Here is a 23,217-nt window from a genome sequence, read left to right on the forward strand (position 1 = left end):
AACAGGAATGAAAGGCACTTTTCCTCGCCATTAAAAGTTTATGCAAGTGATTTATGGGTCAGAAAAACTAGCAAGTGCATTGGTGAGTGCCCCTTACAGCAGCATGTGTTACGTGGCTGCTGACCAGAAATGCCAAGACCCATTAGGTGGAAGCAAAGGGCAGCATGATGGAAAGTTAAAGATGCTTTTTGCCGATTTAATTAATTAGTCAGGTCTTTCTCCATCCCCTGCAGCCTTCATTAATGTAATGTTGAAGTGAAGAAATATTAACAATTCAGACAACACATTAATATTAACACAACACCTGCAAAATGCAAGTGTAAGTCCATTAGGTAAACATGATCTTAAGCCATTGAGGCAGAAATAATATTCTGACATTTCCTAGCACAAGTATCCTGCAGAGATACTGTCCATCACTTATGCTCCCTTATAAGCCACGGCCCCTGGTACATGGGGGGCTCTTAATCTGTTACTAGTCCCTGAAATGATGAGAAAAACTTACATTTCCATTAAGATATTTACCCATTCCATATGGAAAGTGTCTTACTAAAGCCATGTCATGAACCAGAAAGATCAGAAGGGATCTTTAAAAGGATTTTATCTCTGTGCCAGCAAGGGATGGAGATAAAACCTGAACCTGATAGCTTGTAAATATTAACCTACACTTGGGAATGCTCCAGAACATCAGCTTTCTATTATGGTGGTTTCATCTGAGACAAGTTTTCATTAAAGGAGGAACAAACAGTTAATCACCCAGAGAACTGATAGTGCCGCAGGGAGTCACAGACTGCTAGAACCAGCCTTCCTGTTTCACATTCCCCATCAGCTAATGTTCTCCCAGACATTCCTGCTGAGGAGACATTCACACCCTGTGTGTGTTACACCCTTCAGCCTTTGGACTTGCTTTTTTCCAGTTTACATGGCATTAAAGAGTTGATTACTTCCAAAGCAGGAGATAATCTGATGGTCAAGGGGGAAATAAAGACTACTGGATGAACATTCCAGACTAGAAGCATACTCTGACATGGTCAATGACTGGGAGAGCATACATCTACCAACCAGGATGTGACCCAGGGACAAACAAGGAGTCTGCAGAAACTCATGAAGAGATGAACAACAAAAGGTAACAACAACAAAAAAAAAAGAGTTTAAAATACCAAAACCATGGAAAGTATTCTACATAATCCAGCAGCCAAAGGCAGCGGTGGCACAACAACTCAGCATACACCCCTGATGCTCATGAAGTGGAAGTCAGGCAGTGACTTACTAAGTAATGCCCTCTTCTGGTGCAAGTCTCTGGTCCAAGCAATGCAGAGTAACTTCAAAGTTGGCTTAGGCTGGCCTTTCCCAGTTGAGTTCTAGCAATCTTCACCTTCAACTTTCTCACAGCCTCTCTGGGTGCTTGTTCCAGTTCTTAACCATAGTCACAAGTGTTGTTTGGGCTCATGGGAAGAGACCTCCAGGAGATGCAAACACCCAGACTGGCCAGCCTTCAGCGAGGGCCTTGCCAGAGGAGGACTGCTCAAGAGAAACTGGATGCAGATCAAGGGAGTCAGAACAACCACTGGGACCACTGGTTCTGAGAAGATCCATGTCAGAAAACACATGTAACTTAGCAAGTTCCCAAGGTCCCCAGCAGACAAAACTCAAAGGTAGCTGCTCCCTGGCCATGGGATGCTCTGCTGGGGGTGCTGCTTTCCAGGCAGGGCCATGGGTCAGGGCTCACAGCACTGCCCAGCATTGCTCTGGTTCAATCTCAGATTTGCAATTGTAGCACTGAGTGTGGGCAGGTTAAGGGGAACAGTTGTATCAATACAGAGTGAGTGATCCAGCTGGCTCTGGCTGTATTATTCTTGGTCTGAAATGACTGCAAAGCAATCATGAACCTTCTGGTTACCAGGACTTTCAAAGACATGGAAATCTGAGGGGGAGGGAAGCAAGGTATGGGGGACACCGACAGCAGATTGGGGTTAAAACAGCCAATAAAAGTTGGCAGGGAAATGAAAGGGAAATAGGCAACACAGAATTTGGGGGTGATGTTTTCTAAATATGCTACTTAAATACGCTGGATAACTTCTGCTTTCAAGCAGCCTCTTGGCAGATTAAAATGTCCCAGAAGGTTTTATATCCAGCTCCTGCGATCTTAAACTAAATATTAGGTGAGAAAAACATGCTTCTAAGGAAAAGTCAAACATAGCCCTGAGTGAAAAACAATGATCAGGAGAATGAACATATTTGGTTTGTTGAATATACAACCAACATCCGTTTTCTTGCCCAAAAAATAAAGCCAAGGGAATAAAATGCAGAGATGAGCAGAATGGAAAAGCTGCAGGAAATTTAGGCAGTCTCCCCCTACCTCACATATTTCCCTAAGCAGGACTCTCACCCTGCCTGGCCTCAGCCAGCAGGCTTGGAGCTTTGCCTTGAATTCCTAAGAGAGCTTTACCCCCTCTGCAGCAGGACAGGCTCAAGGCACAACGGGTCTTTTCCATCCATAACTTTTCTCCCTTGACTTTTATGTGCATTGATTCAAAAGCTGTTTGATTTACTGATACAGGGGCTGTGAAGAGTCTAGTTTGGTCTAAGGACAGCCTGAGGTTAAAGGCAGCAATGCAATTCCACCACCATGTCCATTACAAGAAAATGTTCAGATCCGGATTTACAGTCATGTTCCAGTGAGCCCACACATTACAGCAGGCTGAAATTAACCTCATTTACACAACGGGATTGAGGAAAAATGGATAAACATCCCACTGGAGCTGGACATCCCATGGAGAAAGCCAAGTGTGAGAGCGGGCCCTGAACGGCCCCTTGGAGTCCAGAGCCTTCTGGACTTCTTGGAGTCTTGGACCCTTCAAGTCCAGAGATGGACATGATGACTCTCCAGAGCTGCATTGTAAGAAAGGACTTTGTTTCATGTCCCAGTCCCTCTACTGAGATTGTACAGAAGCGAGAACAAGCTCTCTTGATGCCAAGGTCTGCAAAGCCTCACATGCTGCTGGGTGAATTTAGCAAATACCTCCATCCCTGATTGTCACGGTCATAACCTGGTTACTCCAGCTAGTTCCTCCATTGACTTTTATGGATCCCTCGGCTCCATCTAAGAACAGAGAAACCAAAGCTGGATCCATGATGATATCCTGGAACTGCTCCTTTGGCCAGGGTTTTACGAGACGACAGGGAGCTTGGTTAAAATTAAGACCCAGGTGTGATGAAGAACTCTTGCAATGTTACCTTCCAACTCTTCCAGAGTTCAGCAGCACAGATCAACCTCCTGAAAAAATCTACCATCACAAGAAAGCAGACACACAGATCTGTCAGCATATTTGTGCTGCTGAAACTGATGGATCTCAGCACTGGATCATAGTAAGATTTGCAACACTGTCATGTTGCAAAGCCTTGGCAGTGCCTTTTAATCCTTGGAAGAGGAGCACTTCAGGCATCAGTTCTTGACTTTGCATTTGAATGTTGCAAAGCCAAAACAACAACATCTCTTGGAACACAGGGCATATCTTAAGATGCTCTGGAGCTTTCTTGTCCTACAGATGTTGAGTAGCAATCTCCAAATGACAAAACAGAAATAAAACCATATATCCTTATGCTTTGGTGAGCCTCCAATCCAAGCCTGACAGATACCTGGCTATGAGTGCTGTGTCTCTCAGACTGCTTAACCCTTGAATAAACAGGGGAAACGTACATTTAGAAGAAGCCTGGTTTTATCCCTTTTCCCCTTCAAATCTAGTTTAAAGCTCTTCCAATGAGACCTATTAACTCTTGAGGAAAAATCCTTTTTCCCCTTTGAGACATGTGTATCCTGTCTGTCACCATCAGGCCTGGTGTTGTGTAAAGTAACCTATGAGCAAAAAAACCCCGAATTCTTCGGTGACCACAGGCCTGGAGCCAGGTATTGACCTGCTGCTTCTTACTGTTTCTTCCCTTATAATTTCCTGTAACTGGAAGAATAAGGATGGTTTTGCATGTTCTCCTGATCCCTTAGTCATCCCAAACCATTGAAGTATCTCTTGAATGCCCTTGGACTTCTTGTTGCAATATCATTACTATCTACGTGAAAAATCAATAATGGATCATATCTGAGGGCCATACCAGGGTGGGAAGTTTCCACTTTTATAACTTGGCCCCAGAGAGGCAGCAAACTTCCCTAAGGAGTGGGTCCAATCTATGTATTGGATCTTCAGCTCTCTACCAAGGGTTACTCAGTAACATCCATGTAAAAGCTTTGGAAGCTTCCTCCAACTGATCAACCTGTTGAATCTGGACAGCTGAGAAGGATGGTGAAGCTCCATCAGATACCCTTCACTGATCAGTTTCAGCAGGGGACAAACCCACTCAGAACCACTGCCTGCAGCAGCAACATGACTGTGCCGAGAGGTGTTAAGAAAGGGGACACACAATAGTTAAAACAGACAATCCAAGTACCTGGAAAAAGGTAGGGATTACAAGAATCTGGTAACCCACCACAGGGGATACAATAGCTTCTGTTACCACCCACACTTCATGTGCTCACTTACTGTTGTCTGGACATGACAGACACCAGCAGCTTCTGTGGATGCTTGTGGGAGCATGTCCCTCCACAGCAAGAGAGGCACCAGCCCCATTTCAGCCTGGGCTCCATATCACACCAAGACAGATCCCATAGGGAAAGGAAACAGTTTGGGAGTGAAGCATGGATGGGCTGAATGTCAAAGCATGGGAAATACAGCTTAGGGTACGTGCAATCCAGGCACATTATACCCTCTTTGAAACTCACTCTCCCATTGTTATTTAACATCCTGCAAGTTTCAGCCAGAGACTCCCATCCGCGCCCCAAACTGGCCTGGGTATGGCTGGGAAGAAGAAAGGGAGCTTGAAATGAACTGTGGAAAGATTTAAGTGCTCTAACTGCTGCTTTCCAATACAATTTTCCACTTGGGGTAGGGGAAGGGAAGGAGGAAAGCCTGACAGTAGTTTAGAGCCAGTCACAATTGTGACAGGTTCTTCGTTTCCATTTCCAACCAGCTCACAGGCAGAAGGAGCACTTGAACCTCCATTAATTATCACAGCCTTATTCCAGCCAGGGTTTCAGAGCAGCAGTGGCAAACTCTTATGACTTGTGAGGAGCAGGTCCTGCCTGAAAGTGTGCTACACTACTCAGTGCAGTAAAACACTATAATTCATGGAACCAAGAGCTACTGCAACTCTTCCTAGAGTACCTCAGTTTGCAGCTAAGGGCATCTCCTGTAGGCAGCACCAGTCCTGTCAGAGAAGAGGATCACACAAACAACTTCTTGCACTCCAGACTCTGAGAACAGGTTAACAGCCATTTAACAGATGGATCTCTTGCACACCCAAGCTGTACACACAGAAAAAAAAAGGAGATTAACAGAGGGCTTCATTACTTCTGTCTCCTTCCTGGCTAGCAGACTCCTGTTGTAACTCTGCCACCACGTGAAATTTATGGCATTTATCAGTACTGCTCACTGGATACACAGCCTCAAAATGTGCACGTGGTGTTTAGGGAGATGCAGGCAGCTCAAACACACAGCCCTCACGCAACTGGGGTAAAACTACTATGAAATATTGCTACCTGGTTTCTCCCACTTTTTGGCTTCATTACAAACTATCAATGAACATTATTTAAAAATAGCTGTAACTGAGATGTGCCTGTGCAGGGACTAAGATGCCCTAACTCAGCATCTCAGCCCATGCTGCCCCATGTCCCTTCCTGCTCCTCTGCCAACAGAGCTGACCCACCCTCAGCTAGTCTCCCCTGCTGAAACCCAGACCCAGTCCCTGCTTCTACCCACTCCCAGCACCTAGCTGCAGGTACCATCCCTTCATGCTCAATGATGACAAGATGTGCCATTCTCCCTTCCCCAGCTGATACCAGACTTTTCCAGAACTGCCCCCTCTGACACTCCTGGCTTGCGAACAACTCACAGGTATTTTTGGCACTGAGTAATGAAAGCAGGGAGATGCTGTTGCTGCTGGATGCAGCCAGACCTGCTTCCCAGGGACCCCACAGTCACCCCAGCAGATGCTGGTGAGCTGTCTTGGGATTCAGTTGTTTCATGGCTCTGAGTGGAAAACAAGCCCAGCCACAAGCATTGTTTCCCTGCCTGCACCACCTGAACAGCTGTGATGCCTTCCGCTGTGGCAAATTTACCAGTCTGGAGCAGGTGAGGAGCAAGCCTACATCTGCATGGACACATCCAAAAGGAGAAAGGAGGACTGACTATGAATTCAAATTTAGAGTGACTGGGACATACTGCTGAGGTTCACACAGCAGCTCCACATTCAGCTCTGAGTCACACAGGAACCAGCCTGGGGAGCAATTACTGGTGCACAAAAGCTCTTGAGCTGCAACAAAAGAATGGCAAGGAGCTTCTCATCAAAACTCCTTGAAATCTTTCTCTTGCTCGCTTAGGCTTGGGAGGATACTTTCTTCTGCTAAGACAAGTGAAGCCTCAGCAGAGCATTTGGGATGCTGGAGAGGAGATGTCCAGTGAAGTGAATCAGGGGTGAACAGCAGCCACTGTAGCACAGCAGCAATGACAGCCCTGACAACATCACCTCGTTCCCATGCCAGCACTTGGGACTACAGGAACTACACTCCATTAGGAACAAGCTGCTCCCCTAATTCAGTCCTCCTAACTCCTCTGTTAAAAGATTTTCCTGAAACTGTGTAAGCCTTTGACTAAGCAAATGCATTTTGACATCTGATTTCAGCCCTCTAGCTGCCAGTGCATCACCCCCTGCAAGAGGAAATCCCCAAACCACAGCCTGCTCCCAAATCAGGTCTGCAGCACCAAGGAGCTCCCCACACTTCAACCCTCCTTCCTGCATCCTCACACACAGATGAGCTTTTTATTCTAGAAACTTCACAGACTGCTCTAGGACTAAAAGGGAATTACATTACAGCAAGCACACGCCCGGTTGTTCATTTTGTATGTGCTGACAGTCTTGTTTTGACTCTACTTTCTACGTTTAAGGTGTTAATGGGAACCTTGATGCATTTCAGAGGGAACGTGCACAGATAGAAGACAGATGCATGAGTCTAAAACTGGCTCCCAGATTTCATATCAAGTGCTGGATTTGTTTATATCCATATGATGCAATCTCCATAAAAGCAATCAACTACCACCAAAAGGAGATGTTTCAATATCTGCACAGCCTTCACACACTAGGCATTAGGTTTGCTTTTATGGTGCAGAATAATATAATGGATTTCTTCCACAAGTTCCCAAATGCAGTTATTAGGTGTTGCTTCTCTAATAAAATATGCTGCAACATACAGCAGTACATGACGTGGCATTTACACAAGCCTTTTCTCCATATAGGACTTGCTGGCTTTTAAACAAATCTGTCTCTTCTATACACTACAGAGGCACAAGATGAGTAATTATGTTCTCTGCTTAATAATGTTTTTGCACTGGCCAATTTAACAGCTAATCTCCACAAACCTCTGAGATAGTCCCCCGGCAGCTACATTTGCATGTTGTAATCAAGTCTTGCTATTAAATCATACTTTGCAACAATAGCTGAGCTGTCAATGACAAGCAGCAGCTCTCGGCTCTTGCACTGGCATCATGCAGGCAAAAGCCCTGGATAAACATGCACAAAGCCTCACTGCTCTGCCAGCTAGGAGAGCATCCCTTTGCACTTTTGGGAGCTTGGAAATGGCTACACCCATGATGGATCTCAGGACAATCATCCTTTGTCTCGCTCAGCTCTCTGGTCAGTCAGCTTGCAAGCTGTTTTCTCCAGGCCTGCCTGCTGCTCTCTGCAGTGATGCAAAGCCAAACTCCAAACTGGTTTGGCTGTGGTGCGCTCTGTCATACTTCTCTGACTGCTTTTTATGGTGTCCTTAAAAATTGAGCATACTGGGTGCAACAGAGAGATCCCTCTGTGGCAAAGGTCCTGCCTTGGCTGCGTGGGCAGAACAGCTTGTGCAGCCATGCTGTGACCAGAGCACTGCACCCTTCAGGGTTAACCAGGCTCCTTGGAAATGTCCTGCCCGATTTTCCAGTTTCTTTGCTGTCCTTGTTGATCACAGTGCAGCAAGAGGATGTGGCTGAGAGAGAGAGGGCAGACCAGAACCAGCTCAGTTAAATGTCCCTGTTAGTGTCATGACAATTTGGCTGGATAGCTGGTGTGACACACAGCATTAAACAGATGTTTGATCTTCCTCCACTGGTTTCGACCAGGGACTGATCCCCTGCTCTGCACTTCCCATTTGCCCTCACAAAACCTCATCCCCAAGGAGACCCACATAAACTCCATCTTATCTCAGCAGCGTATTCCTGCTCTTGTACACTCACTGAAGCAATGTGTCCTTCTCTGCTCTCCCACAACCTCAGTTTTCTCTCAGTGACTGGAAATATCTGAGTGACCTGAGTGCATCTGTCAAAGAACAGCACCAGAAGGCAATTCCCCTGAATTCCCTGCAGCAAACATCACTGCTCTGGTCCAGGCTGTTACTGGTGCCAAAAACTCTTGCTCTGAACCAGATTCTGACTCTGCAAAACGCTGCAAATATGCAATAAATAGCGTAGTCCTTTTGAATCCTGCCTTTTGCAGTACCCTTACCAGAGGCAGAGTTTCAACACAGCAATGTGGATCAGCCCCAGCCCGGCCACATCGATGATGCCTTTCTGTCCTAATGATTCTTCCTAGGCATTAGCACAACATTTATTTCTACCTTGCCCTGCTCTTCCCATTTATCCACGTATCTGACAAGGTGTCCTTCCCTTTAACATGGAAACACAGGGAAAGAAGAATTTCTTGCTGGAATTGGCTCACTCTGTGAAAGTAGATCAATCTAGATTCAATCTGTCTCACTAATTGTTGAAGGCTGGAACTGACCTGGGGCTTGCCTGGCTGCAAGTGAGTGTGTGAGCACAGGCAGTCTACTCCCAGCTTCTCCTGCTTTATGCTGCAAACAAGTCACACCAGACTTCTTTGTGCATGGTGGACCCTGTGCACTCCTGTAACCTGGACCCTTGTGCCCAGCCACATGTCACCAGGCGGTGCCTGTCAGCAAAACTGCAAATGAGCACTGAGTTTAAATAAAGCATGAACCACTCATTAATGATAAGATGACTTATCCTCACCTCACCTTTGTTCTATTTTACCACAAAGTCCTTCCCAGGAGTACTTACAAAGGGGCTAAACCAATGTGGTCTTCCTTGAAAGTCAGGACAACTGCACGTGTAGCTGATCACTAAATTGATTATGTTGAGATGAGCAGGGCTTGTATCAACTCTTTTACTACATCAGACTGTTTAACCTGGACTGTCTCAGAAAAATGAGATTATGCCAGAGATGCAACATGTACAAGAGCTCTGTCAGGGCTGCTTTTCACCACAGGGATGCTGTGATGAGCAGTCGAGATGTCGGTCTCTGCTCAGCTCAGTGGAGACGGGAAGAAATATCTACCAGCAGCCCAGAGGCAGGCGAGAGCTCTGCTGTACAAGGCAGGAGTGAGCAGTGATCTGATCAGCGAGAATGTACAGGAACAGTTCATCACTGCTGTGTTCAAGTGTCAAAGTTACTGCAGGAGCTGAAGGGCAGAGAGCAAGGAAAGTAGGAGGTGAAGTGGGGGATCCTGCATCGCTCAGCTCACCAGGCCAGTGCCCAGAGTAGTGTGGCCCTGCAGAAGGAGGAGAGCCAGACAAGACCTGAGCCAGACTAAAACCTAGGTTGGGTTCTGCATCTGCCTATACCAGCCAAATGCCACATGCAGGTAATCATGCCCACAGCAGCAGAGCTTTGCAGAAACTGGGAGTTGTGTGGCAATGATGAAAGTTCACTCTTCTCTATTCCCTTCTGTTTGATGATGGCAAAGTGCTTTATAAATGCTAATAAAAACGTCCCCGAAGATTCTTGCAAGGATTCTTGCTCTTCTTTACTCTATGGAGGGTGGTGGAGCTGAAACAGACGACGTGACTTGCCAGAGACCATGCAAGGAACAGCCTCTGAGTTGGGAGCTGACATGGAGCTCCTACCCCATGTGTGGTGAGCTGGTGAGGGGTCCAGTGGGATCAACAGAGAACAGGACATTCCCAGAGGCAGAAAAAGCTTGCAGAATGTCTTGACCAGTAATGAGGCTGCTCATTTAAGAGTGCTGCATTTCAGATGAGACAGGTGAAGGACACAAAATTTAAGATGTTCAAAGCTGATCTGAAGAAATTCAAACCAACTTCCATTAAAATTAATGGAAACATTAATGCAAAGTACAGTCAGATCCTCAAGCAGATCCTTTCCAAGCAAGATCTTTCCATTAACTTGAAAGGAAGTTGTGCCCAAATCCTCTTACATCGCTGGGAACGTCTGAGACAGGCAAAGTCAGGTTACAAATCCATTAGGCTCCAGACTGAGTAATGCATGGCCAGTTGAAAGAGGTGAAAGTGCTAAGCTGTAAGAGGAACCCCACTTGGGGTGACCTTGAGTGAGGAGCTGAGCACACAAAACATGCATGTGACTTGGAGTTCCTTTTTTGATGGAGAAGAAGTAGGGAGGTGTGGAGAGAGTGGAATCCATTGCCAGACTAATGTAGCTGCTCTGAACCGTGGAAAAAAAAAAACATTGGAAAAGCAGCAGGACCAAGAACAATGCACAGCAGTAGCTGGAAAAATAGAACTGGGACCTTAGTTGTTCAGGAGAGGGTAAGAAGAGATAGTTCCACTCTCAACCTCTAATTTGTTAGGACATAATTTCAATAAGGTCCATGGAATGCCCATCTCAGCAGAGTATATGGAGAGAGAAGTGGTGTCAGTGCAAAACTGGTCTTTTACATTAACACAGATCAATGTGTCAGGGATTTAAGACTGGGAGGATTATTTCACTAGCTGATGCCGTGTGCCTGGAGGCCTTCAGGTAGCTACTACTCTGTTAAAAAAGACTTGTAGGGTCTAAAACACATTCCAGAAGTGCATTTGTCCTTGAAAGAGAATTCCCTGTTCCTCTCTTGGCCCAATTTTCAGTTAATCTCGCTTGCCTTTCAAATGCATGCTTTATTTCTAATCTGAACTCTTCAGCTTTCAGCCAGTAGCTCTTTATGAGAGAGCAGTCCCAGCTGGCTGACAATCCACCCAGTTACTCCAGCTCACATTGCTGATGTCCTGGGAAACCAAGGTACTCAGTGCTGCACAGACCACAGAGGTCCTGCCTGTGGCAAACCAAAACCCTGGCTCCCTGCGGGCAGACAGCACAGATCCAACAGCAGGATGTCAAGCAGGAATAGGAGGTTTATCCCCAAGCAGAGCATCCCTCATCACAGCCAGCTCCAAGTACTCAGGATTCCCTTCATCACCTTCAGCCTTACCCCACTGACTGTCCCTGCAAGCAACTGTCCATCCTTTGTACCAAACCACCTCCTGACAAAGCAAAAGAAGGCAGCACATCCTCTCACCCACTATCCCAGCATTCCCTGCTTGTAACATCCCAGGGTGGCCAGCAAAACCTGATACTGGCAGAGAAGTCACTCTGCACTATGCCTGTACATTCAATGACACAGAGACTAGGCCAAAACAAGGACTCTGTTTCCCTAATTGTTAAAAAAAGACATGCCTAGAAATTCTACTGGGAGAGGGATAGCTAGGGGGTCTGGTGATTTTTCTAGCCAGATCCCAGCTCAGGAGAGTGCCTTCCTTGACATAAAATCAATTCTGCAGCTTGGGTTCATGATGAAATTGAGAGGTGCTTCTTGTGGAGGGATGATTATTCATTCTTTCTCACGTCACATCTGTCCTCTCCCATGTTCATAAGGGCTAATCACAGACTCATCTAATTCAGGGCTGCTAAGAAACCCATATGTACAGGCTAGCAATTCAAGTCCAGATATAGCTCACTGCCTTGAGCATTAGTCAGACACATACAGGCCAGGGAAATGGTGCTGAAATGCTGCTGAGGGCTTTCAAACATATTGTTAAACAAATGGATATGTAAACAGATCTCTGGGATGACACATGGAGACAGCATCTCTGACTCAATTACAACTGCAGCTGATGTTCTCACCTACCTGACTGCCACCAAATACCCAGACATTTAACACTGACACAAGGAGGTTTTACAGCTCCTTCCCAAGCAAACACTGAAACAGGTAAGATGACAACATCCTTTGATTCAGTCTAGGGAGAGAAGAGAGGTCCCACATTCACTGGGATTTAAGAGCCCAGTCCTTCCTACCTCCTGTGGGTGGGACCACACACTGACTGCTCTGGAACCCTGCTGAGGATTTAAAGAGGGCTACTCCTCACTGTAGGATACTATGTAAGTCACCAAAGAAAGCTTCAAACATTTGTTTGTAAGGGATAAGGTTATGTTCAAATCCCATCTGCGTGCTCAAGAAGAAGGCGGGTTTCCTTGATCACCCTTTCCATTTGCATCCTCCTCATTGCACTGACACTCCAAGGATTTGGCAGTTACTATTTCTACAGCTCTGATGGACTGGAAAACTATTATTAAGCAGCAGGAGGAGACAAGTCTGTGTCAAGAAAAGCAGCTATGTAGTACCTGGGCAGAGCCTTTTGCAATAGTCCTTTTACCCCAGCTAGGAATGGCCATAGGGGCCCCTCTGGAAGGAAAGAACAACTCTGCTCCTCAAAGTCTCAAGTGATAAAGGCTGTTTTGCAGCTTATGTCCCAACAGCCATGGAGGTGCAAGACAGAAAACCAAGCTCATGCCTTAGGCAGGAAGGATTACATATCTTTCAATGTTTTAAAGGTCAACCTCCAGACTTATTCTCCTGGTCAATTTACCCTTTACTGAACCAATACCAAAACCAGGAGGACTGGTTTATCTCCATGTACAGTGACAGAATAATTCACCAGCCTTGCTGGTAAACTCCAATGCTCACCCTTTGGCGGGTGAAGGATGCACTTGGCAGGTGAAGGGAGTGCATGTGTAAAGTTTAGTGTCAACAGTGAAATAGAAAACAACACATGGTATCAAAATAAAAGATCCAATGTGCTATCCTTTTTTTTTTTTTCCCTGGTAATTGCAATGATTTTATTTTGTTCTGAAATCTAAACAAAGCATTTCACAAGTTTCAGGTGAATAACTGCTGCAAGAGAGCATCTGTCCAAGCCTGTGATGTCAAAAGAAATGTACATGGATTTTCCCCATGAAATTCCAGTTCACCAGGCAAGACAAACAGGAGAAGATGCCACCTTCAGAGACTTCTCTAGCCTTGCAGGTTGGAGTGGGGTATGGCTTGATCACTAACTGGGAAATCAGATGCCACCAGGGGAGTTCCTTTACACCAACAGAAGCAGTGCTGCTTCACTGGGATGTGTACCAGGAAACAACCATGTAATAAGGCAGGTCAGGCACCCAGGGACTGTGTGAGCTGTGCAGCAGCTCCTTGTGCAAACAACCCACTCTGCAAGCCTCAATTTCTCAAAAGGAACAAAACGCGGTAAACCTGCCAGCTCATTGCAGAACAATCAGGCCCATGCTAAAGTCCAACACATGAGCTGTACACCTGGAAAGTATCTCTGAAAACAAATCAGCAGCTGTGTCAGCTGCTGTACATATTTTCTTCCTAGCACTGACAGTCAACAACTCTTCTAGCAAAAAAGAATAAACTCCAAACAATTCTGCTTTGCTCTTTTTCAGAAAAACAAACCCTCCCCAAACCTCGACCCAAACTCTGTTTACACCAAAACTGCTGCAGTCCTGAATAGGAGTGATAAATGGAGTGAGCTAAAGTGTTAGTGACAAATAACCCATTCAAACGATTCCAGCATAATTATAGGTTGGCTCTCTTGATGTCACATTGGGTACATCACTGCAGATATTACATTCACCTTATGAAAAGATTGCACAGAGGAGCTCGGTTGGTAACCCAAACAGCATTATGTATCATGAGCCTGTCAGCATCAGGAGTGCATGCACCCTGACATTTGAAGTCCTGGTGTTTCAAGTGATAATCCAATGTACCAGATATCACTGATCTCTATATAAAAGGGGGCACCACTTTTCCTTTCAACTGGAGCTGTTTTTCACTTCTCATTCTGAAGAGTTGTGTGGTGCTGCCCGCAAGTGGCTACACTGCACAGCAGCTCAATCTGCAGCACTCCGGGTCCCCAGAGAGAACAAGTGATCAATACTCCAATGCTGCTTTTGTAAGAGGTCTCTAAGTGCTTCCATGCAAGATGCTGCTCCTCTGGGTTTTGAAATTACTCTGAAGAGAACATGAAAGCCCCCACTGCAAATTCATAATCCTGACACAAACTGCAGCTGCAGCACAGAATTAAAATGAAATTCATTGGTGAGCTGCAAGCTGGTCTATTGGCAAAGGTGGAATCTGGGATGTGGGGAAGGGACCTCAAAAACAGACCAAAACCTGGACACTGAGGGAGCAGGAAAATCATGTTAGAGAAGTACCAGCTGGGGACAAGAAAGTGTCATGCTTGACAGGGATTTACACCTCCCTGGTCTGGGATGGCAGAGACCCTGAGCACTGCATCATCTGAGAAAGGTGGCAGTAATCAGAGAGTCTTGGGAGGGAAGACAAAGGCATTTGAAGGATCAGACTTGCTGAGGGTAGCTGGGCAGAGCCTAGAAGGCCTCCAGAGAAGCATCTGGATAGTGATGGTGAGTGCAGAGAACAGATTGCATTTTCTATTTCTTGGCTACAGCCAAAAGACACTGGACTTGTAATTAATTTCTTCCAAGGGGATCTCGAATTGGCTTTGGCTCTTCCTGCACATAGGCTGGAGGAAGTCTTTCATGCCGAGCCGTAACCTTTAAGAACCTCATCCTTCCTGCTGCCTGGCAGCCCACAGGAGCAGGACCAGGCATGCCAGGCAGGCTGGCTTCAGAGTGGGCAGCTGGAGCTTCCTCAGCACAGCCCATAACACATTCCTGGAGCAGGGACCTGGTGAGTGCATGTTGCAAGACAGGATTCATGAGCCATGGTGGATGCGAATTAACTTGATGGTCTTTTACTGCCTGGCTGGGTTTTGCAATTGGATCCTGTGCAGGATCAGAGAAATCCAGCCTGTGTCAGGTGACAGTGAAAGAAAGCCAGTCCCACTGTCAACACCTGACGTGTGCTGTGTCAACACCTGACAGGACATCTGGCAGGGCCGTCCCCTCCTTGATGTCACTGCTCTAGGGCCATCTGAGGGTTGACAGTATGCTCCTGTTCCAAGTGTCACCCAGCACCCATCACTGTCTGTCTGTGTCACAGCACAGTGCTCCCCTTGCTGGACAGCACCAGCCTGGGGCTCTGGCCATTACACTGACTGATCTCCCTTAGGGAGAATTTAAGCAACATGGCTTAAAAATGAGAAAGCACACTGCTTGCTTCTGTCAGGTCAAGCCACTTCCTCTGGGGCCAGGAAGGACAAACAGGCTGGGAAGGACTGGTAGCCCAGGGGATGAAAATGCCTAGGTCTGAGCAGGAGGAAGAGGAGAAGTGATGTCCCCCAGTCTCACCCCTGTGACTGCAGGGGCAGTAACAGCCCCGTTCCTCCATACAGCTCCGAGCTGCCACTGGGACTATCAAGTGCCACTGGATACCTATCAATTATAGCGGGGGTTGGAAGGGCAGGGCAAGCAGCTGGGTGCTCAGCACCTCTCTTGCTCTCAATCCAAGGTTTCCAAGACTTCTAAAGCTCCACTGAGTCCAGTCCACTCAAAGTGCTTGGCACTGAGGGTGGGGTGGGCGAGTACTGTGCCCATGAATGGTCCTGCTCCTGTAGATAGGCAGGCAACAGACAGCTGACTGGAGGAGCAACATTTTCTTGGAAGGGTTTTATCGTTTTAAAGGGAACAAATTCCAATTGATTGCCCTTGTAAGAGCCTGCATGGCACTTCTATCCTAATCAATAGAAAATTTAATTGCTCTGGTAATTACACTTTCAGCAATGCTGCAGTCCTTTGTTCTCCAAGCGGGAGACCAATATCTGCTGTTCTCCGGTGGCCCCGTCTGGCTGCAGCTTGGAACAGCATTTGCCACTTGGAGGGGAAGGGACATTCCATCAGTGACCAGGGTGACACCAAGCCTTGACACGCACAGCCTGGCTGGTGCAGATCTCTGGGGCACTGGGTGCACTCCCCAGGTCAGAATGGGTTTCTGCCAGCCAGAATCACCTCAGCTTCCTCCTGTTAAAGCTGCAGCTCAAGAGCTTCACACACCTGATGCCTGCCATAAGTCTTTCCCTAGAGCAAGTCTCAGGTCTGATGCTTTGCTGAGGGCACTGGGCTCTAGGGTGCATATTTCCTGTCCTTCCCATGCATGAGCTTGCAGTGTGTCACCAGTATTTCTTCTGTGGGCTGTAAATGGTTCCAAAATACAATGGAGACACCAAGGTTATGTTGCTTTAGCTTCTGGCTACATCTTCTGGTGGCAGAAGAGATGTTACCCCCTGAGTCCCGATGGGTACTGTCAAAGCCTAACTACACTTGGGAGAACACAAGCCCTACAAGTTACCCTGGAAAATTACTATAAGGAAGAACCATTGTGACAAATGCCATGTTACTGCATGGACATCAGATTAACCCTATGACAGGCCCAGTGCTTGAGAACAACAGTCTCTGCTTGGCTGAGCAGGAGCCACGTTTGGTGCTTCCCAACACTATTCAAATTTAAAGTTCTTGTTGCTAACAAAGCTGCAGCACATACGAGCTCCTCCAAAATCACCCAGGGTACAACCAGAACCAAGCACATGTTCGGCTCAAGGGCATTTTACCTGCAAGAATGTGTCAGCCATAGCACAGACCTTCACGCTTCAGTTCCCCAGCCAAGGACTGTCAGAAGCACTGGGCTGCACGCAGGGTTTAGGGGGTAAGCGTGTGTACAAACCTAGCAAGGCTCTCCCTGAGAAAAGGGATCCTGCTCCCCCCAGGCTGGTCAAGCAAGCTATGAAATACTAAGTACAGGGGCCTGCATGGAGGTGTAATTGCAGTTTGGATCTGTCAGGCACATGCAAAGTCTGGATTTACTTGCAATTGCACTCATCCTGCCCACAATGTATTTTTTCAAGCCACGATCCTGGCTGGCATGGCCCAGGGTGGCTCAGCTCCCATGCTTGCCAGAATCGCAGGACACAGCCATACATCTCTCAATCAACAGCTGTTAACATGACACAGCTACTCTGTCACACACTGGGCCTCTCACAGCTAACAGCAAGGTTTCCAAGAAGAATTGCTACTGGCCTTAGCACTTAAACAAAACAGCTCTACTCATGTCCCTGGGGTTTCCTCAAACAATGGCAGAAAACACCCACTAGAGCCTGGGGAGAGGAGGGTCTGCGGCAGAAAAACCACAGCTGCTGATTTTTGAGATATACACCACACAATTAGAAACACTGGTCTATAAACATCCTCAACAAAGCCCAGCAGGCCTGGGGGGGAGGTTTCTTTTCCTCACTGTCCATTGTGTGCCACTGTCTTTAAAACCCTCAAAAACAGACGCTCCTCCCTTGTTGATTTGATGCTTTGGCGCTGAACTGCACGTTGCCCTGTGAGCTTGGTGGTGCTGGAGGCACCAGCTCTGCTCATGCAAGGCTCTGGGCCTGGGATACTTGGGATGGGACCATGTACCACGTGCTAATCACCCACCCATAGGCAGGAAGGAGTCTGCCATGAATTATCTCCTTTCTTGTTTAAATATTAAGATTTCTCAGCTAAGACACTGCTCTGTGCATTTGCAGATGTCCCTATTCCTTGCTGGGACTGCTCTTGTTGGCCTTTCTGAGCAGATCTAATTACAGACTGATCTGTTCATTGACAATTTCATATACTCTCGTTTTTTAGGTTAACTTGAATAACTGGCAAGAAGCAGAACTACATGGGTGGAGTAACAGGCCATGGATTTATGACATGCTGGTATTCAGGGCAAACACAGAAATATCCTGAACTCTGCTGCTGCTGTCAATTTGATAATGAGAATGTGATTTGAAATAAAAACATCTTGGGTGCCAATTCACTACAGCAGCTAGTAAAAATAGGCAGAATACCTAGAAATAGAGGACTCTGTGCTCCAAACACATCCAAAGCTTGAATATCATATAGTATCTTACAAAAACAGAGCACGTGGCTGCACTGGGGCTATGATACCACACAGGTACTCAGTGAACCTCTGCATGAGCTTCAGCAGAGAGAACGGGGTGCTCTGTGGATCTAGCTAAGCACAGGTGAGGGCTCTGCTTTCAAGTGCTCTGCAGCCTTTGGGTGCTTTCCCCCAGAGTCACCCCAACAGTGTAAAGTGTGAGTTGCAAACACCCCTGGGCAAAGCCCAGGTGAGCTCCGTCAGAGCCTGAGGTACCCAAGAGCAGGCCTTTTAGACAAATAAAAGCAGCTTTTAAAAGCTAGAGAAAAAAAAGGGGCTGCAGGGCCTCGTGCATTTTAAAGAATCTGGCCTTTACAGGAGCTGTTCCCAGTTTCAGGTCAAGCCCGAGGCTTTCTTTAATCTACTTTTAAGTGGTGCAAGCAGTTGTGATCCCTTTGCCAGAAGGCAGGGCAGCCTCCTTTCCCTGCACCCTCCCGTGTTTGTTGTGTGTAATCTTCCACAGGACTTACTTGTTGCTGTCCCGGTACTGATAGATATAACAGCCCTGAGGCATCCCACTCTCCTGGTCCAAGGTAAATGAGAGCTTCATCTGCACGGACGAGAAGGGGTGTGGGACAAAAGAGAGAGAGAAAAAAAAAAAAAAAAGCAACATTTTAGGCTTTCGGTCATTACAGCAACTTCAAGCAAGGCTTGTGGGAGAAAGCTTAACTCACCAAGGCTGACACGCAAACACCATGGCCTGGAACATGCTGTGGGGTTCCAAACCTCAGGGAAAAGTCACATGCATTGCAGAAACCTCTTGCTTTTTCCACCCTTTGTTACTATAAAGTGTTCGTGGTTCCTCTGAAATGCACGGGTTGTAACAGCTCACCCCTCCAAACCCACCCACACACACCACCCTTCACCAAAGCGACTGCGGTTCCCCTCAGACACTACAGAAATGAGTTTCTCCATCGGCAGCTGTAGTTCCCACGAGTCTTTCTCTGAAAACTTTCCCGGCTCCATCTCGTTCCTCCAGTGCATTAGAACAGAGGAGAAACCACAGAGGGAAAGGTGACAGATTTTTCCTTCTGTGCAGAGTTATTAAAGAGCTGTTAGAAGGGTTTGCAGCTTGGATCCGCCTCCGGCAGCGGGCTATAATGGGACCTGGAAGCTGCTTTGGTTGCAGCTCCAAGAAGGCATTCAGCAAGGGTTTTTGGATTTCAAACACAGCTTGTTTTATTAAGGGGGAAAAATTAATCCTCTTTCAACAAGCAACAGAATGGTTCTGTGGGGAGATTTTTTTGCTGAAAATGTCTTCAGTGATTTTATACACTGAACTCCCTAGAAAACAGCATGGAACTGAGTTCTGCAACAGCCCTGAACATCCAAGCAGCTCCTCATTACCCTGGGGAAGGCTGCTGGCCCCCAGGTCAATGTCCCACCAGTTCTCACAGCCATGAGCCCCTGGGCTCAGCTGAAGAGCTGCAGACCTTGACCAGGAGCCAACAGGGAGGGTAAGAGGGGTAAATCATCCTTTAGAGGAGGTCGCTGCCAGTCTTCATACATGTTTATGGGGTCACAGAGATTACTATCAGCAGGGTTGTTGCCAGTGCTGGATTGTGCAGGACTCTTGAAATGGTCTGGGAAGATCACCACAAGGGCTAAAAGTCAAAGGAGGTTTGTTATGATAAGCCCGACCTTTTTAAGCAAGGAAATGAGGACAGCAGTGTTGAGCCACTGCATTTGATCACAGACTCCTCTCCTCTGGACTCCAAGAAAATTGCTAACTCAAATTAATGGCTTATTCAGAAATGAACACAGAATTAAAACATCTTTCTCCTGTAGGCTGTAAAGAAACCCTGTGTGCTGAATCACTAGATGATGCACTGATTTTCCCTTCCCTAAAGACTAGCAAAGTCACACACTGTGCTCTCACTGACCCAAATAAAACTGCATGCCAAGAAATCATTGAAAAATTCACCACCTTGAATACTGACTTAAGAACCAAGTACTAGGCTGAGGCCAAATTCAGCTGAGCTCCCTTGACTTCCACAGCCATTCTGAAACACAAGCTCGTGCAACACCACATAACATGAGTGTCCATGGTACACATATCACAGCTCACAGCACTGTCAAGACAGTGACCTCTTAACACTCTCCACAGCTCCCCTTCTTGCAAGCCCTGACCTTGCCCCAAGCAAGATCACTCAGATCCACTTTGGAGAGCAGTGTTCATGGCAGGGCCAGCAGGGCTGGCTGGGGATGCTTCTTCTGGCCAAGATCCATGAAGCCTGATTGTGGATCCAGCCTCTCCAGATGCTATGATGGCACATGGCAGCTACCACATGGGAGCAGGAGGTCAGCAAGAAACAAAGGAACCTCCCCAAGGGAGACAAGCAATCACCTTGCTGGCCATATGTGCTCTATAAGCAGAGTCTCTGGTTTGGGGAACTGAAGGAGGAACTGGGAACTGCCTAAAGCCATTTTTTCCGGGCCAGGTTTTCCAAAGCTTTCCTGCTAGAATATCAGGAAGCACCTCTGAGGCCAAGGGGACAGCAATTATTGCAGACACAGATCCACCAGATCCTTTTCTTTGTGGAAAAGGCACTGCACCACAGAATCAGTGGAGACGAAGCACAAAAGGAAGTGCAAAATTTGGCAAAATTGTGGCTTTGGCAACTTTCAACAATAATTTTGATCAAGACAAACTCAGGAGTGCCTGGACCTCTTGCTTGCAGCTCTCAGCTAAGTGGGCTTTGGGGATGCACTGAGCATCTCTGGTTATAGCTCACCTGGGCTCTGGGTGTCCAGCACAGCTCAAGGGTGGAACCACCTCTGTGCAAGGACACAAGTCTGGGGGAGGAAAGAAAGGAAGGAAGGAAGGAAAAAGGCTGGGAAGGAAAACAGCCTTGTTTTGACAGGCTGCCAGGGAAAGCCTTGGGGCAATCAGGTATGGGAAGGTGACCTTTCCACTATCTGGGGGGCATGAGGTCCCATGGAACCTGCCTATCCCAAAAGGAAAGATCACACTTCCCAAAGATAGTGGGTTTTCAATTTTCTGTTATTTTAATCCTTCTTTGTCTGCTCATGGTATTCCAGACAAATAAAACACACCCTGCTTGGCAGGCTCAGCTATCTCTGCATCATCTCCCAGTGCCAGCAAGGCCTGGATAGTGGGAACTATACATGGCTTGACCATCTGCATCAATGCTGTCAGGCAAGAGGATGTTGCCATCACCCACAGTGACAAGAGGGCCACACTCAGAGAAAGGTCAGGGTCAGGCTGTCACACAGAGAGGTGTGTAACTAAAGATCTGTCCCAGCAACCGAAGCTCAAGGCAGCCGTGCTGTCACTGATTCACAACCCATGTCTTCTGCAGATCCGTCCTGCTGATGCACTGTCATGGTCATCCAGGAGGGGGAAGAAGGAACCTGTGCTTGTCACCAGGAGTCCTTACAGACCCCAAGTGAACAGTCAAGCTCTGACTGTGCAGCCACCAGCTCCTTTGCTGGTATTTGGCCTGGCTGCCTTTGCTCCTTTGGTGGTATTTGGCCTCTGCAGAGAGCACAAAGCCCTCAGGCAAAACTCATCACAAGGTGGAAAGCCAGCAGGTAAGGCAGCTAGGGAAGAACTAGCTGTGAAGGGAGCACACTGGGAATGCAGAAACTATAAGCTTCCTGCTAAGCTTAACAAGGTTGTCCACACCCACTCAACATCTTGTAGTTGGGTCCTCTCTGCCACTGGAGCTTCAGGAGAGCTCCACTGACCAGACTCTGTCACTTCTGCACTCCCTGCTCACTGCAAAGGCACTCATGCTTCCCAGCACATCAGTGGTTTGGAAGGTCAGCACAGATTTTTCTTCTCTCATGCTAAAGCTAATCAGTGAAGTGCCTGCTGCTGCAGACTTCGAAAAACAGAACTCAAGTATCCTTTCCCAGCTCTCTGCACCCCTACAGCACTGCTTCTCTCTGGTCCTATCTTCTCCAGAAGATGCCCTTTCCTTTTGCCTTCACTCACTACACACAAAACTTCTGGCTACTTTTGAATCACAGAAGGCTGCAGGGCAAGGCTGGGACAAATGTCAAGAGCTGATCGACCACTTCATCATTCTTCTACCTGATTTTTGCTGCAGCAAGGTCACAAGACATCCAGAACCTCCTGCACACACAAACCCCTACAAAACTAGCAGCCTTTTGCAATTACCCCTCTGGCACAGCTTTAACTCTTAACCAATTTGACAACATTGCTCCAACATCACATTGCTGCTTTGAAGCTCCTTTTTGTGTGTGTCAGTGTTCCTTGTCAGAAGGGGCTTGCTGTAAAGCCAGCAAACAAGCTAATACCACAGCACAGGGAAAGGCAGTGCTCCCAAGAATACTGTGTTTTATACCTGCAGGGGCAATGGGGGACTGAAGTTTCTTAGAGAAATGCATGTGCAGGGTGACCCCCATTACAAGGGAGGTTTATCAGATCAAGGGATCTTTGCCATTAAACATGTGAAATCATTTCATTTTACATGACTCTGCTGGGCTTCCCTGGGAGAGGAGGGGGAGAGCAAATTTCCCAGTGCTGAACTGTGGTGTGATTTGGCTTGCACTGCCCCCTTCGGTTGTGCAGCCCTGGAGCTCACATGCTAATAAAGATCCCTTTCCACTCCAGTGGCTCTGCACATAAAGAAGCGTTCGGCATGGTGTGTGCATGAACTCAATGGGAAGGGGAGCTGGAAGGCAGCCATGCTGAGAACAGAGTGCTGCCTACCAGGAGAGCCCCATCAATAATTGAGATGTCAGAGGCACAGGGAGGTGTGTGAATAAGAGCTGCCAAAAGGAGTAATTTGGATCTGTTTGGATGCAGTGATGGATAGGCTCACTCATCACCAGACACAACTGCAATACACCCAAAGAGAAGAGGAGCAGAACACTGAAATGCAAAGGGGCTGGGGCAGGTTGTTTGATGGGCAGGATGCTGTTGACTCCATGGATAGGAGTATCTCTTTTAAGGCACCAAGCAGGTGTGAGCACACTATCCTGTGACTGGTCAATGGAGCAAGAGAACGTACTCACAGCACACAGAAGCCCTCACAGATTCTTGGTGCAGTTTGGTGGCACATACTGCAAGCTCAAGGTGAAGGTAACGCCACCTCCTTGAAGAAAGCCACTTCAAGGAAAGTCATCTCCTGAGCCCACAGCACTGAGGGCTGTGTGCACATAAC

The 23,217-nt window shown here is 47.2% G+C and overlaps 1 protein-coding gene across 1 annotated transcript in view; it reads right to left on the minus strand.

Moving 5' to 3' along the window:
• Positions 1-23,217, minus strand: part of DIS3L2 (DIS3 like 3'-5' exoribonuclease 2) — a 182,350-nt gene that overhangs the window by 18,628 nt on the left and 140,505 nt on the right. The window contains exon 15 of the mRNA XM_053985837.1: positions 18,532-18,611. Within this exon, the coding sequence (XP_053841812.1) occupies positions 18,532-18,611 (80 nt within the window). The remainder of the gene's footprint in view (positions 1-18,531; positions 18,612-23,217) is intronic.

The sequence above is a fragment of the Vidua macroura genome, chromosome 10 (genome assembly GCF_024509145.1).
Source record: "Vidua macroura isolate BioBank_ID:100142 chromosome 10, ASM2450914v1, whole genome shotgun sequence".
Classification (NCBI taxonomy): Eukaryota; Metazoa; Chordata; class Aves; order Passeriformes; family Viduidae; genus Vidua; species Vidua macroura.